The 15,216-nt window shown below is 31.3% G+C and overlaps 1 protein-coding gene across 1 annotated transcript; it reads left to right on the top strand.

The window, feature by feature from the left end:
* The first annotated feature begins 5,819 nt into the window (after positions 1-5,819).
* Positions 5,820-6,737, top strand: LOC130648472 (adrenocorticotropic hormone receptor-like). The gene has a single exon (XM_057454523.1). It carries the CDS (start codon positions 5,820-5,822, stop codon positions 6,735-6,737), a length of 918 nt encoding a protein of 305 aa, XP_057310506.1.
* Positions 6,738-15,216: the final 8,479 nt, after the last annotated feature.

The raw sequence follows: 15,216 nt of genomic DNA, 5'->3' as shown, positions 1-15,216 counted from the left end.
TAATATAAAAACAACAAATGTGATTAATCAATGTGATGGAGTTTAAAGCATTACTTTCATAATTGAAAAAAATGTTTGTGCAATAAAGTCTTTTGTGGAAGAAAGTTTTTATTGGAATAAAGTTTTTATTGGATAAAAATTTTTGTGGAAGAAAGTTTTTGTGGAAGAAAGTTTTTTTTGGAATGAAGTTTTTATTGGATAAAAATTTTTGTGGAAGAAAGTTTTTGTGGAAGAAAGTTTTTTGTGAAAAAAAGTTTTTGTGGAAGAAAGTTTTTTGTGGAAGAAAGTTTTTTTGAAAGAAAGTTTTTTGTGGAAGAAAGTTTTTTTTGGAATGAAGTTTTTATTGGATAAAAATCTTTGTGGAAGAAAGTTTTTGTGGAAGAAAGTTTTTTTGAAAGAAAGTTTTTTGTGGAAGAAAGTTTTTTTTGGAATGAAGTTTTTATTGGATAAAAATCTTTGTGGAAGAAAGTTTTTGTGGAAGAAAGTTTTTTGTGAAAAAAAAGTTTTTTTGGAAGAAAGTCTTTTGTGGAAGAAAGGTTTTGTGGAAAAAAGTTTTTTGTGGAAGAAAGTTTTTTGTGGAAGAAAGTCTTTTTGGAAGAAAGTTTTTGTGGAAGAAAGTTTTTTCGAAAGAACGTTTTTGTGGAAGAATGTTTTTGTGGAAGAAAGTTTTTGTGGAAGAAAGTTCTTGTGGAAGAAAGTTTTTTCGAAAGAATGTTTTTGTGGAAGAATGTTTTGTGGAAGAAAGTTTTTGTGGAAGAAAGTTTTTTTGGAAAAAAGTTTTTGTGGAAGAAGGTTTTTTCGAAAGAATGTTTTTGTGGAAGAATGTTTTGTGGAAGAAAGTTTTTGTGGAAGAAAGTTTTTGTGGAAGAAAGTTTTTGTGGAAGAAAGTTTTTGTGGAAGAAAGTTTTTTCGGAAGAATGTTGTGCGTTTCAGGTTTACTGCAAAATTTTTGCATTTGACTGAAATAAACTTGTGCAAATTTCCAAAAATGTTTCCTCTCCAAACACGTTCTTTCCTTGCAGTAGTCTTTTTGCATTTTTTTGGTTGTTGACCATGCATATATGCCTTTAATAAGGCTTGTTATATCTCCTACGAATAGTTCATGTTATAGTGTATCACTTCATGTAATCCTATCGCACTTTGTCATCCAATTTTGTCGTACTTTGTAATCCATTCGCACCCTGTAATCCAATTTTGTCGCATTTTGTAATCCTATCGCACTTTGTAATCCAATTTTGTCGCATTTTGTAATCCTGACGCACTTTGTAATCCAATTTTGTCGCATTTTGTAATCCTATCGCACTTTGTAATCCAATTTTGTCGCATTTTGTAATCCTATCGCACTTTGTAATCCAATTTTGTCGCATTTTGTAATCCTATCGCACTTTGTAATCCAATTTTGTCGCATTTTGTAATCCTATCGCGCTTTGTAATCCAATTTTGTCGCATTTTGTAATCCTATCGCACTTTGTAATCCAATTTTGTCGCATTTTGTAATCCTATCGCACTTTGTAATCCAATTTTGTCGCATTTTGTAATCCTATCGTACTTTGTAATCCAATTTTGTCGCACTTTGTAATCCTGACGCACTTTGTAATCCAATTTTGTAGTATTCCCATCGCAATTTGTAACCCATTTTGTCGCATTTTATAATCTTAAACCTGTCCCAATTGTAATCCCACTTTGTTATCTCCGATTTTTTTGCGATGAAATACTCCTCTCGTGCATTTCTGTGGTTGATTCCGAAATGCTTTTTGTATTAAATAAGGGAAAAACAGATAATAGTTACAGCTACAAATCTTTTCCAGTTTACTCTACGTGTACAGATAAATTTTAACACGTGACATTCCAATTGCTTATTAGGTTTTTACGTTACTGTATAGTTCAATAAGGAGATAATATGGTAGAATATACAAATCATAATGTCTTTTACATATGACTGCGAAAATTTCTTTTATATTTACATTACATTTCAAGCATACTTTTTTACATTTTAAAAGAGGAACTACATTCGCTTTTTAATTTATATGAGTTATATGAAATGAAATGAAATTAAAAATTGAATCAACAGCTGCAATAATAAAAAGAAGAAAAAAATAAGCACAATAAAGAATCACTGAATGTTTCAGTAAAGATGAAATGAAAAATGGTGGTTGATACGCTAGCTGCTGTTATAGTGGGACGAAATATTCGCCGAAAATGATTAGTTCGGCAACATAAACAAGTGGGAATAATAAGTCGATCTTTTAACAAAAAAATCGAGTATCACTTTAAGCATTGTGATAAACGGAATATCATAACTCTCATATAGAATGAATATTAAAGATAAGTTAATTGGCTAGATAGTTAGGTGCATAGTTTTTCTTGCAGACGACAACAATATCTTGCTGTGGTGTATTTTACATTTTCTAAATGTGAAACGAAATACATCACAGCTTATAAGGCAGAAAAAACTTATTAGGCCTTACCGATGAAGCTTTCACAGTCTTCTCTCGCTGGTTATACTAATTTAGTGGGAATTATTTCTTTTAATTTGTGCATTGCTGCTTTGCACAAATTGCGACGCGAAAAAGAGAGCGAAAATCAATCGAGCGAAATTAAATTTATTCTGCTTTAATACTATGGACGCGTTTATTTCAGTTTGTAGCTATTAAAGCTCGTCTGTAACTTCAATATGGTTTGCCTGCAATCAAGATTGAGGGATTTGTTAAAAAATATGATAAATTCCGCAATTATGCACATTAGCTAGTTATTACGCCTAATAACAATAACCCTGACAATAACTACGCATAATACCCCGTGAATATGCATAATTTCCAAGTGATAATGTTCCTCGTAACATGTTTACATTTTTCTAACACGTTCATTTCTTCATTTAATTTTCGTGGAGAATCAAATACAACATACCAGAATTTCAGAATCCTGAACGTAACTTAAGTTTTTAACTCCTCTAAAACGGAATGCTTCAGAAGTTATTACAAAACATTGAGGGGCGAGGTTAAACCTTTCACACCCCCGGCTCGAATAGGTTACGTAGCTGTGTTAAAAAAAGTTTTCTTAAGCAATAAAAATTGAATATTGCTTGGCCTTATATTATATGGCCTTATGTAATATTTCTAAGTTGTTAGAGACTTTTTCTCCAAGGGCATGTATCTGTTTATCCCATGTAAATGGTTTATCTAAAATTACCCCCAGGAATTCTATTGCTTCTTTTCTCTTTATGCTTAGCTTATTTATTTTAAGCAAAGGCTTAAAATAAATAAGCTAAGCGTAAGCTTGAGTGGAATATCATCAGTTTTGTAAAGGTTATAAAATAATACATATTTAGTTTTAATTATATTAAGTGAGAGTAAATTGCTTTAAACCGTTCGTTTATGTGTGCAAAGTTCTTGGTTAGCTGTTTTCGTCGTTAAGGATACGGTAACCCCCTGAGACACATACTCAGTATATTTAAAATATCTCCTCTGCTCGCTATATTAACCCTAGCAAATATATATATTCTGAAAGCCGAGTAAATTATCTCTAGAATGATGATAAAATAAAAAAATATAAAAAAATCCAAAAAGTAGGAAAAAAAATTATATACAAAAATTCACCCTTCCAGTTCATTTTGTCGAACACACCCCTGAGTAAAATTTTTGTTCGTTGAAAAAAACATCATTCCGAAGCTCTTATTCAGCTCTAAAAAATTTTGTTTTTTTTTACTCAAAACAACACCTGGTTCCAAAATTATACCATATTTTGTGTTACAATAACTTGATATTTCCTCACTTTTTTTCGTTAGAAAAAGCAAAGTTTTGTAGCCAAAGATATAATTGTCGCAATAAACTTGTTTTTGTACAATTTCGACAAGATGGAGTTAGGACTAAAAATTTTATTTCAGAAAAAGCAAATCAAAGACCTTTGCTTTTACCTGCAAGAATCATGGTTACACCCACTGAAACGTTATGGATAATTAATAACTCATGAATACTTTATTTGAAATTAAAGGTAAAGTATTTTCGCAGAACTTTGGGTCTAGTTATTGTTAAACAGACAACAGGATAACATAACAGGATAAAAACGAATAAAATAAAGAAATAAATTAAAAAGGTATAGATGATAAATATAATATATTTGTATAGATTACTAAAGTGTAAATGTTTCCTATGTTATATGTAGAGATACAATATTTTCTTCGTTCTGCATAACTCTCTTCAAGTATTTAATTCTTTTTTAAAAAATAGCAGGAAATTATGCCAAAAAATCAAAATTTAAAATAATATTTTTTTAAAAAAAAATGACCCTGAAGGGGGTTACCGTATCCTTAATGTTAATATGGAAGTAAAAAATATTAGTATAGTCAGATAATAAATAAGTAATTTGTAAAACCATTTCAAAGTTTTGTTTGAAACTAGTCCTATGTCCTGTGCAGAAATGTATTTTTAGCCATAAGTAATAAAAATCTAAATAATAATTAAAAAGAAATTCAAGAAATGCGTTCTAAATTCTGTAGATATAAAACAGCTAAAAGGTGTTAAAACAGCCAAAAGGCGAGCAATAAACGGCCGTGAAATTTGTATAGTAAATATGAGCGGCGCACTTTTATCCAATGAAATACTTTAGGAAAGAAACTTTCGCGGGCATTAACTTTTGCGTTTTTCACACTTTTCGCGACGGTTATGCCTTTGGAAATTCTGAATCATCAAAACGAAAGCGAAAGCGAAAGTTTTTTTACCATATAAAAAAATCATAAAAACGGGGCAATTTTCAAAAGTAATGATTTATTTCTACTTTAATCGTCGACAACTACAATAACACTTGGTGTTTTTTTCTTCTTTGGAGATGCGAGCATTTTTCGGATGTCACGATTATTTTAAACAGTAGTGCTTGTGGATGCAGTCTTTTTCTTTATTTCGCCGTGGGCTTGCGGTGTAACGACTGTAGGCGGCAACGTCATGACGAAATTGAACAGATTTCCAACCGCTATGTCTTCTGTTGGTTCCGTTCGGTTCAAGCAAAATGCCATCGATTGATCCTTTCATATATACATCCGATGCTGAGTAATGATGTTGAGCAATCTGATGATAGCCATCTCTTAGCAATTTGTGATGTCACAGTTGTGAAATTTGAAGTGTGATGTGGAAGCAAGATACAAGAAAGTGACGACGATACTGACTCAGAATAGGAAGAGGGTGATAATTAAATTTACTTATATATTTTACTTGTATATTTTATACTTTTTTGATTACGGTAAAGACCTTAGAGGTGATTTAACGAATAAATTATTTTTTTCTTGGATTTTGCCTATTCGCGAAAGTTTTTTCACGCGAATATGAACCTTATTTTGAATTCGCGAAAGTTTTTCCGCGAAATTTGTTTCAAAAATTGTTAAACGCGAAAGTTTTTAATATATTATATATTATATGTTTCAAATATATCGTTTTTTCGACACACGAAAGTTAATGTCCGCCAAAGTTTCTGCCCTTAAAGTAATTTCATTTAAGCGGGCAATCAAAAGTATGAAGAAAAGTCTCTGTTGAGATAAAAAGATGATAAGAAAAAATAATAATCGTGCAGCGTATTATAACACATCCCCGCAGCAGACATGCAGAGATAAAAAAAGTTTTTCTGATCAAATATTTATTATAACAAATAATGTAAAGGAATTGTTCGCGGGATTCATTTTTATTTATACAACCAAAGTATTTTATTGTTTTTGCAACCAGCTGCAACATAATTATTTCCTTAAATATTTTGCACCGTCTATCGTTTTTTAAATTAGTAAAAAACAAAAACAAGAACTGCAGAACGTTAATAAAAAAATATCGTTTTAATCGATGGATTTGCATGCCGATAATACTACTTCAACTACCGACATGACTTGCAGTTCATACTTAGCAGGAGTTAAAATTAATTTATATTTTCATTCGCTTACAGTCGCGTATGCCATGGCAATCAGCTTGTTGACTATACTATTTAACTCAGTATATATAACATCTGTGATTAGGTTCACACGTAATTACTACCCCAGTGACATTATGTACATTCTGCTGTCCGTTAGTGATTTGTTATCTGGTCTTGTATACACCCCAACATGGTCCATAGCATGGATTATTGCCATACACCAATCACGAAAAAACTGCTTTTTTTCAAAGGTTCTTAATGCAATTGGACATATTTTGGCTGAAATGTCATTTTTTGCGATTGTTGGCATTACCTTTGATCTCCATCTATTTATCATTCATCCATTTTTTTACGACAAGTATATTACAAACAGACGGACTTTTCTTTTCGTAATTGGAATTTGGATGATGACAATAGTTTTGATTATTACCTGCAGCGTGACATCAATAAGATACTGGCGACTATACGAAACTGCGGCAGGAGTTTTTGCAGTTATCTTGTGTCTCATAATTTCGTTTCTGCACATAAAGATCTATTTAGAAATCAGAAGGATGTGCAAGAAAATAACAAGCGCGACACAAATTGACATTTTAAATGCGAAGAAAAAATCTGCTAAAACTGGAGTGAAAATCCTGGTGACGTTTATTTTATGCTTCCTGCCAATCAGCTGTTGCGTAGTGTATCGTAATATTATTAAAAGGACAACGTTTGTGGCAACATACGCAGACCAAATGGCACACTGTATTTATTTATTAAATCCATTGTTGGATCCCTTTGTGTACTATTTTAGACTCTCAAGAATTCGGTCAAACATAAGTCGAATCTTTAATAAAAAAATTGGGAACAAATAAGCGCATAGAAGTTCACACACATTAAAAAGAACTCATAAACATTATAAATATGTATATCTAATGTATGCGTCTTTATGTTATTATTAAAATTATTTACCCAGGATAGACTCTTCAGCTCCTTTTGGTACTGCTATTTACGAGGGTTCCGCGAAGTCCTAATGCATTTAAAGCTCCCATTTGAGCTGCGGAAGGCGTCCAAGCACAGCAATCGCCAGCTAGGCAACCGCCTAAGATATCAATCTGACTCTCATGATGAGCGCTAATCTGAAGAAGTAGATTCATTCTTTTATTGTCTCTTGCATGACTTTACCAGGGTTTGAACCCAAGAATTCCCGCCTTGAAAGCGAACCCTCTACCATAAGGCTACCAGTCGGTCAAAACGCAAAACTCACATTGGTCAGAGTTCTTCGATATTCGGAAAATAGTAAATGAATAAATAAAAGCGTTTCCGTTTATCTGTTTTGCAATAGTGAGACCAACTAGATCCGGCATAATTCATTTATTCACATTAATTTAAGTGTCCTTTAAGTGTTTAAGTGTTTAAGTGTTTTTTTCTACACTTTAGATTTACCAAAGTTTATTTATTCAACATCTTATATATAACTGGCAACGAAAATGTATTTATCAGCAGTTTTATGAGTTAGATTTTGTGAAGAATAACTTGAGAGCACTCTACAAACCCCCCCCCCCCCCCCCAAAAAAAAAAAAAAAAAGCACAATGTAGTGTATCCGCCAAACCTCGCCACCCCGTGAAAAACATTAGCCCGCTTAAACCATCCTACACACCTAAACAAGCCTTAACCCTATTCAGTCCGGGGTTTTTAGAGCATACTATGACCAGGGGGCTTGTTCAAATTAAATCAAACTTGACACAATTATGGTACGTCACAAAAGGAAAAAAAAGCAGCAATAAATTTTTCCTTGTGTCAGCACATTTTCTGTGATGTCATCGAAAGTTTGAAGTTTGTTCAAAATGGGACCATCTTAAAATTCAATAACTTTAGTTCTAGGGGCGAAGTTTTAAATTCTGTTTAAAGTTTCTGAAAGCTAAATTTAGCATATTTTCCGGTTTTTACATAGATCTCATAAAAATTGACCGAAAATCCCTTTTTTTCCGATTTCCGGGTAAAATCCGAAAGAATATAACTCGAATTAATCGCGTGTCAAAAACATGGAAAAAGATTCTTCTTGATGAAACAAAGCTGTGTTGTAAGTTTCAACCTCTAAGGATAATCCAAACAACAGTTATTATGTTTTCCCATTATAAGGGTTTCATAGAGATTTTTAGGGGCAGTTTCGAGTAATAACCAATAGCAAAGCCTGTGAAAGGCACGGGACCTAAAAATATGGCATGCAGTTGTCTTTCTGAAGCCTATTTTACCAATGCAACAATTTTGAGTTATTCTTCATTAATAAACAAAAGAGGTAGAAATGAATGAATAAGGTTTATTATATATGCACGTTTTTCATCTTAATATACGATTTATATTTTCATTTCATAACATATGTTTTAATATTCACTACAAAGTGTCATTCAGTGGTCCCAACTTTACAATGTAAAATACCCTATTCTTCGTTGTGATATCTGTAACATGAAATTTGTTCTCTTGAGATTTGGTGATATGTGACATATAAGCAATTTGCATGGCAAAATCTTGTTTGGTATGCTTAACAGTACTTTTGGTTGTAAGCAGTAAGAAGAAGTGTTGTGGAAATTCCTTTACAAGATTAATTTTTGTGTTTTTCACAATGTCAAAACGTGTATACAAGCAAGCACCAATGAGTGCCTCTCTTAACAGGTAAGAAATCAATACTATCGAATTGTACTGGTATTAAAGATCATCTTAAAGCCTGTCAAATCACATCATGCCTTGGAAATTTCAGTATCCTGTCTAAGGGGGGACAACCGGTATATGTTAGAAATTAAAAAGAGTTTGTTCATAATACGGGATAGTTCAAATCAGCTCCATAGTATTTATGCAATCAGTTATTTAATCTGTAACTATGCTTACTGTTAAACTTTGTGTATACTAAGACAACATTTGTACATTATTAATGTCTTGAAAAATGGGTGTGTGAGCACCTGAAACGTCGCAAACAGTGTATTTTTTTAGTATCAAAACTATAACTGTTATAGTGTAGAATCTAGAAATATGTGATTGCATAGCGTCAGATGCAGCTAGACTAGTTAAGATTGACAGGAACAAAAAGAAGACTGTGGTAGTTTTATCACCAAGCCCTTAAACCTTTTATGAAAGGTTAGGAAGAAGGTACGGATGTCGTGCCATTTAACTGTTTGAATTAGTTAAGTGTTGAAATAAGTTTTCACGTCACTGTCAAGGAATTTGCTCCATAGTTTAGGTCCTCTACTAGTAATGGACAACTTGGAATTGTATAATTAATTCTGGGATAAAAAAGCTGTTACGTGAAAATCAGGAAGGACACTTATGTTGTATCTTCCAAAACATTGTTTTAATCCTAGTATCATAAGGTTTCAATTTTAGAGATAAAAATAAGAGTCTGATTCACTATATTCAGTTTTTGCAAAAATAACTTAGGAGGGAGTGCACGTGCCAACATTTATAATACGTTTGATGGCATGTTTTCGTTTATTTTGCAATTTTGTAAAGTTGGTGCTGCACGTTTGCGTAATTCAAATAGCAGTGTATGAAAGAAAAATACATGTTTTTTGAATAAGTTTTAGAACTGGTACAAATTCTGCTTAAAAAAAGGATGCCTATATTGTTTGCGGCTTTTGCTTCTACGACATTTATGTGTTCTCTTCAAGTAAGTTTTTATTAAGAATAACTTAGGAGTGGGTGCATCTGTTAACATTTAAAAAAAGTCTGATGGTATGTTTTAAAAAGTTTCAATAGTTAATCCCCTTGCTTTAGAAATATTAAAGAACAGTTTGTTTGCTTTAAACCATCGCCACTTTGAATAGTTCAATATTTGCTGTATGGAATAGTGTGTTTTTTTATGTGTATAAACCAGATTGGTATGATCTGCGAATAAAATTGAATGCAAGATTTTTGAAGGGTTGTTTATATCATTTACATATATGAGGAATAAAAGTGGTCCTAATACTGAGCCTTGAGGAATTCTACGAAAAATTGTTTTGTAATTTGTTTTTCCTCCATCACAAGAAATGCATTGTTTCAGACAGTCCAATGATTGTGTTTTTTAGTGGAATGTTATGATCTACAGTGTCGAAAGCCTGATTTTCGTATAGAATTATTTTTTGCAGTGAAATAAAAATAAAGTTCAAGTATTTTTGAGAATCATTAAAGATCTAAGATTGGTCTGTAATGAAATACATTAGTCATTTCATCAGTTTCATTCAAGTGTTTTAGGAAAATATCCCTGCTGTATAGAAAGTTTGAATATTTAAAGTAATGTATTTTTCAGACCTTCTTTGATGGCTTGATAACATTAATATTTGCGTCATCAAAACCTGGACTTTAATTCGATTGCAGTGAGTCAATTACTTGAAATAATTCTTCTTCGCGCAGTTATCATTATTTTGCTAGATTCGATTTGGGATGCCAGATTTAAGCCAAAAAAAACAAAAAAAAAACGTTAAGCTGGTCAGGTATCAGTTTTTCTCAATCTCAATTTCATTTCCATCAACATTCAATTTTTTGAAGTTTTTCTTTGTTTATTTTTTTTACCTATTATTTTATTGATTATTTATACACCATGTTTTTTGGCATCGTTCTTATGCTTATTCATCAGGCCGCTGTAGCTGTAGCAGTATTTTTAGAGCGTTTTTCTAACAACTTAAACAATTATTTTCAACAGTTCTGTGTTTTAAAAACTTTTTAAAAACAGTTTTGAATAAAAACAGTCAAAAAGTTTTTATTCAAGCGTTGTTTCTTTACAGACCTTTGATACACAAAATTAAACGTCAAGACTTTAATAACGTTATGTTAACGTTAATAGCTTGATTTATTACAATGCAATTATAACTTTAACGGCAAATAACTTGTACAGCGATTAAATTAATTAATGTGATCTCCTGCGTGGTAACTGGCAACCACTGGATCAACTCAGCATGATCCTGATACATATTAAAGGTCAATGGATTTCTGAAGAAAAAATCTCCAAGGACACTGTAATGGTTTTGGTGAAAAACAAATATGTAAATTTATGACTAACTGAAAAATTTAAAATTTATTTATTTATTTATTCATTTTAGTAAGTAAGTCTGCAAAAGAAAGCCGGAATCCAGTGACACTCCTCCTTCGCAGTGTGTCTGCACGGACGTTACGCCTCTTTCTCGCCACAGAAATTAGCCTTTCTAAATTACCTTTGTAATTCTAAAAAAATTGTTTTGTCATGGATATAGCATCCCTATTAAATGTGAACTTATGAACTTCATCGTACGCGCGAAGAAGGAAATGTAACACGTTATGAAAATTAAAAAATGTTTTGGGTAAGTAAAGCTTTAATTTATTAATTCCTTCGTATTTCATTGCAATTTTTGTTATTACTTCGAGACAATTTGAAGTACAAACGAGCATAAACGCGAAAGTAGAAACGTAAAACTCGTCTTGGCGTTGAACTAGGCATTTACCATCGCTGTTCTGTTAACGTATAAATATATAAATAGATGTGCATATTTTACACGGCTACCCTTGCAAATATCGAAAGACCCTGTTTATTATTTTCAGGATATATATAATATAGATAATTGTATATTGCTTTTGCAATGATTGCATGTGCTGTCATGCATATTAACTACATTCTCTGCGGGGTGAAGACGTTAAAAAAATTAGACAGGCATGTGTTAGAACCAAAAATTATTTCAACATGAGAAAATTAGCATCCTGAAGTCAATGAATATTGATTTAGTAGCTAATAAGTCTGTCTATAATTTCATTGCATAACTTATAAAAATTTGAGTATATCCAAGACATTGCTGATATCACTTACATTACATTTTGCGCAGTCAGCTGGTTTACCCGTTGGAGGGATAATGACAGGGAATGCGAGAGATTTGAGCTCTCAGGTGCCTTTACAATTTTCCTAAAACGTCGCTATATTTACCTAACTTCTCATATTAACGAAACTCTGGTAAACAATTTTTAATGCATGCAACGCTCAAATAAAATAAAATCTAGCAAAACCCTTATGAGAAATTATAAGGAGTTTCTCTACGTTACCGGCTCTTAAACTTAAAGGAATGACACTATACTTGCTTCATAAATAAAGTGTTACGCCAGGCGTGTTTTGCCTCACCCTTTTCGGTCCGGGCTTTTTCGAACATACTATAATCGGGGAGGAGGGGGGGGGGGGAGGGGGGGATTCCACCCTCCCCCTACAATAACTTTTGATAAGGTTGTTCAAATTGAATCAAACTTGGTACACTTATAATAAGAAGAACAAAATGGCGGCAAAAAATTTTTGCTTGATTTTCTGTCACGTCATCAGAAGCTTGAAATTTGTTAAAAATGCGACTTTCTGCTTAAACTTTAATTACTTTTGTTTTAGAGCTAATTTTTAATTTTTTATAAAAAAAAGTTTCTGAAACGTTAATAAAAGTTATTTAACATATCTTTAACATATCTCGCATAAACAATTACCAAAAACCAGTTTTTTCCGATTTTCGGGTAAAATCCGACAACATCGGAAAATCGGATTAGTCACGTGTCCGAATTATGCAAAATGATTTTGCTTGATCAAAAAACGTTTTGTCACAAGTTTCAAGTTCTAAGGATAATATATTAACAGCAGATATTACAAGGATTTCATAGAGATTTTTAGGGGTAGTTTGAGTAATGGCCATTATCGAAGCCTCTGTAAGGTATGGGGCCTCTAAAATTTAACATGCAGGTGCCGAATAGATAAGTATTAAAGTATCATAGAAACAAAATTAAGAAATTTAACGTAACGCTTTTATTCAATAAAAAGGAGAATAAAAAATAAAAAACTTGTCTTGCTTATATCTTATAAGATTAGATTTAGTGAGGTTATATCTATAGCACGTTAAAGGTGTTTTGTGTTTAATTCGATTGTTTAACTGTGCTTATTATACATCCGCGGTCCTCATTATGATTAACGCGATATGAAACGATTTTTCACTACAAGCGAAGAAGAAATTAAAAACTTCAAACAATTTGTATTTATTTATATTTATTTATTTATTTATTTATTTATTTATTTATTTATTTATTTATTTATTTATTTATTTATTTATTTATTTATTTATTTATTTATTTATTTATTTATTTATTTATTTATTTATTTATTTATATTAATTTATATTAATTTATATTAATTTATATTAATTTATATTAATTTATTTATATTTATTTATATTTATTTATATTTATTTATTTATATTTATTTATTTATATCTATTTATTTATATTTATTTATTTATATTTAGCTAGATTTGGAATTATAAAAAACGTAAAACGTATGTGTATACAGCTTTAATGAATTGGTTACATTACATTGACTTCATCTTATTGTGTGCACATATACAAGCTGTATTTGGCTTACAAGCTGTATTTGGCTTACAGCGGTATATACCTGAAGGGTAGAAAAGAAAAGATAGAAGAACAAAAAAGTGCTAAACTTTTCGCGTTTTAGCCTTTCAAACTTTTTAAATTTAGTCGGAATTAATTAGTGTAAATAGGCAACATTGTCAGACAGTACAGAAATATTGGAAGTTTATTCGTTTAATTTTTGGATTAGTATTAAAGCATAAGTAACTAATCCAATTCACGTTTTTGATCTTCTATATGATGTTGAAAACTGATTTCGTGTTGACAGATGGATAGAAGAATTTGCTACTGCGAAACTTTCTTTTGTATAAGTTAAAACTTTTTGTGTGGGTTGTTAATTTTTCGCTCAAGTTCGCACAATCACTGTACGTTCTTCCTTTTTTTATCTCTCAACATTTTTATTCTTGGACTCTTTTTCTACTCCTGTAAATTGCTTATTGAATTGGTCTTTAACGGTATTCTTATTTTCAAAAGTACGTTTCATAAATTTAAATGCAGCTTTAGTGCTATGTTTTATATTTTGGCGCCTATTTAAAATTGATTTTTTTTATGGTCATCTCTATTGACAGAATTTTCTGGAAACATTGGTCAATGCAAAAATATAAAATAAACAGAAGTTTTCGTTTCTCATTTATTTGTAATAAAAATATATTGCTATGAGAATTAATTTTATTAAAAGTGCTATGGTCTATTTTGTTTATCTTATGAAGTCTATTTTATATTCCTATACAAGTTCTTTTTCTTGCATCAACAGATTTTATGACCATATTTTGGTCGCTTTATAAGATTGAATTGTGTGCTCAAACCGACAAGTCTTCTTTTTGGGTAAAAATAGCCTATAACGCCCATTAAACCCTATTCAGGTTGGGGGGGGGGGGCAAAAGGGCCTTTTTTTACTTGTAACTTATGTTTTCCTGGCTTATTTAACTTGAAATTTTTAGTAGCTGTGTTTCTATCTATATAAGGGTGATTTGGCAAAAAAAAAATTGAAATTGCGCACTCAACAGGTGGCCTGCTACGCCCCTATTTCTAAGATCCCTTATGCAAAAATAGAAAACATTAATTTTTTAAAGAATATTAAGTGCATTTTACGATATGTGATCAATATATTAGACTTATATTTTTATTGTGTAGTGTTTACGCCTTTTTTACGCCCTCATATATTATTTTTCGCCATGTGGGCTTAATTTACGCCGTATTTTGCGGTAAATCCTTTTTATCGGTTTGGCATTCCATTTTTGGTTCAATTAACAGCTTTAGCACCACAGGCACCCTTCTACATAAGCTTTGCCCTAAATAACATTGAAACACAAATGTGGTAAGTGTTATATAGAAACTGTTTGAAATTTCCGTAGTCAACATAAGATGATAACTAAAAAGCCAATATTCTAGGCTCCGAAGAAATAAAATTGTGCAATTTGCATATCATAGACTTAAGAAATTAAAAACAAGCAATTTTTGAAATTTTACTGACGTCAGCAATTTATCACGTGACTAAAACTAAAAATTTTTCAGCCATTTTAATTATTTTATGTCAATTAACATTTGTGCCAAATATTTTTTTAAGCGCGGAGCATAAATTAGAATAAGTTGATGTAAATTTTTCATAAGCATTATTAGAAAGGGCGTCAAAACCGGAAAGGGCGCATTTTAAAAAAAATAGAAGACTGTGACATAAGGAAAGGACAGGGTCCATTTTAAAGAAGCCCTGTGGGCGAGAATATCAAAACTTGTGCAAACTTTGAAATCTTAATGTCATTGACACTCAGGTGAGGTGATTTTTTTTCAAAAACAAAAGTACTTGTTCTTTATACACAAACTGTACAACTTTTAAGCGTGAGAGCATACTTGACATCAATTGAAATTAATTGAAATTATAGATAGCATCCTAGTTTTGAAATCGCTTATATATAGCTGGCTACTTTTTTTGTTAACTTTGCCCCTGCTTCTAAAATTTGAAAAAAAAT

This window comes from Hydractinia symbiolongicarpus, chromosome 7 (assembly GCF_029227915.1).
Source record: "Hydractinia symbiolongicarpus strain clone_291-10 chromosome 7, HSymV2.1, whole genome shotgun sequence".
Classification (NCBI taxonomy): domain Eukaryota; kingdom Metazoa; phylum Cnidaria; class Hydrozoa; order Anthoathecata; family Hydractiniidae; genus Hydractinia; species Hydractinia symbiolongicarpus.
This window is presented reverse-complemented; position numbering and strand designations above follow the sequence as displayed.

Coding starts and splice junctions, on each gene's coding strand:
- LOC130648472 (XM_057454523.1), top strand. CDS start 5,820: ATGGATTTGCATGCCGATAATACTACTTCAACTACCGACATGACTTGC.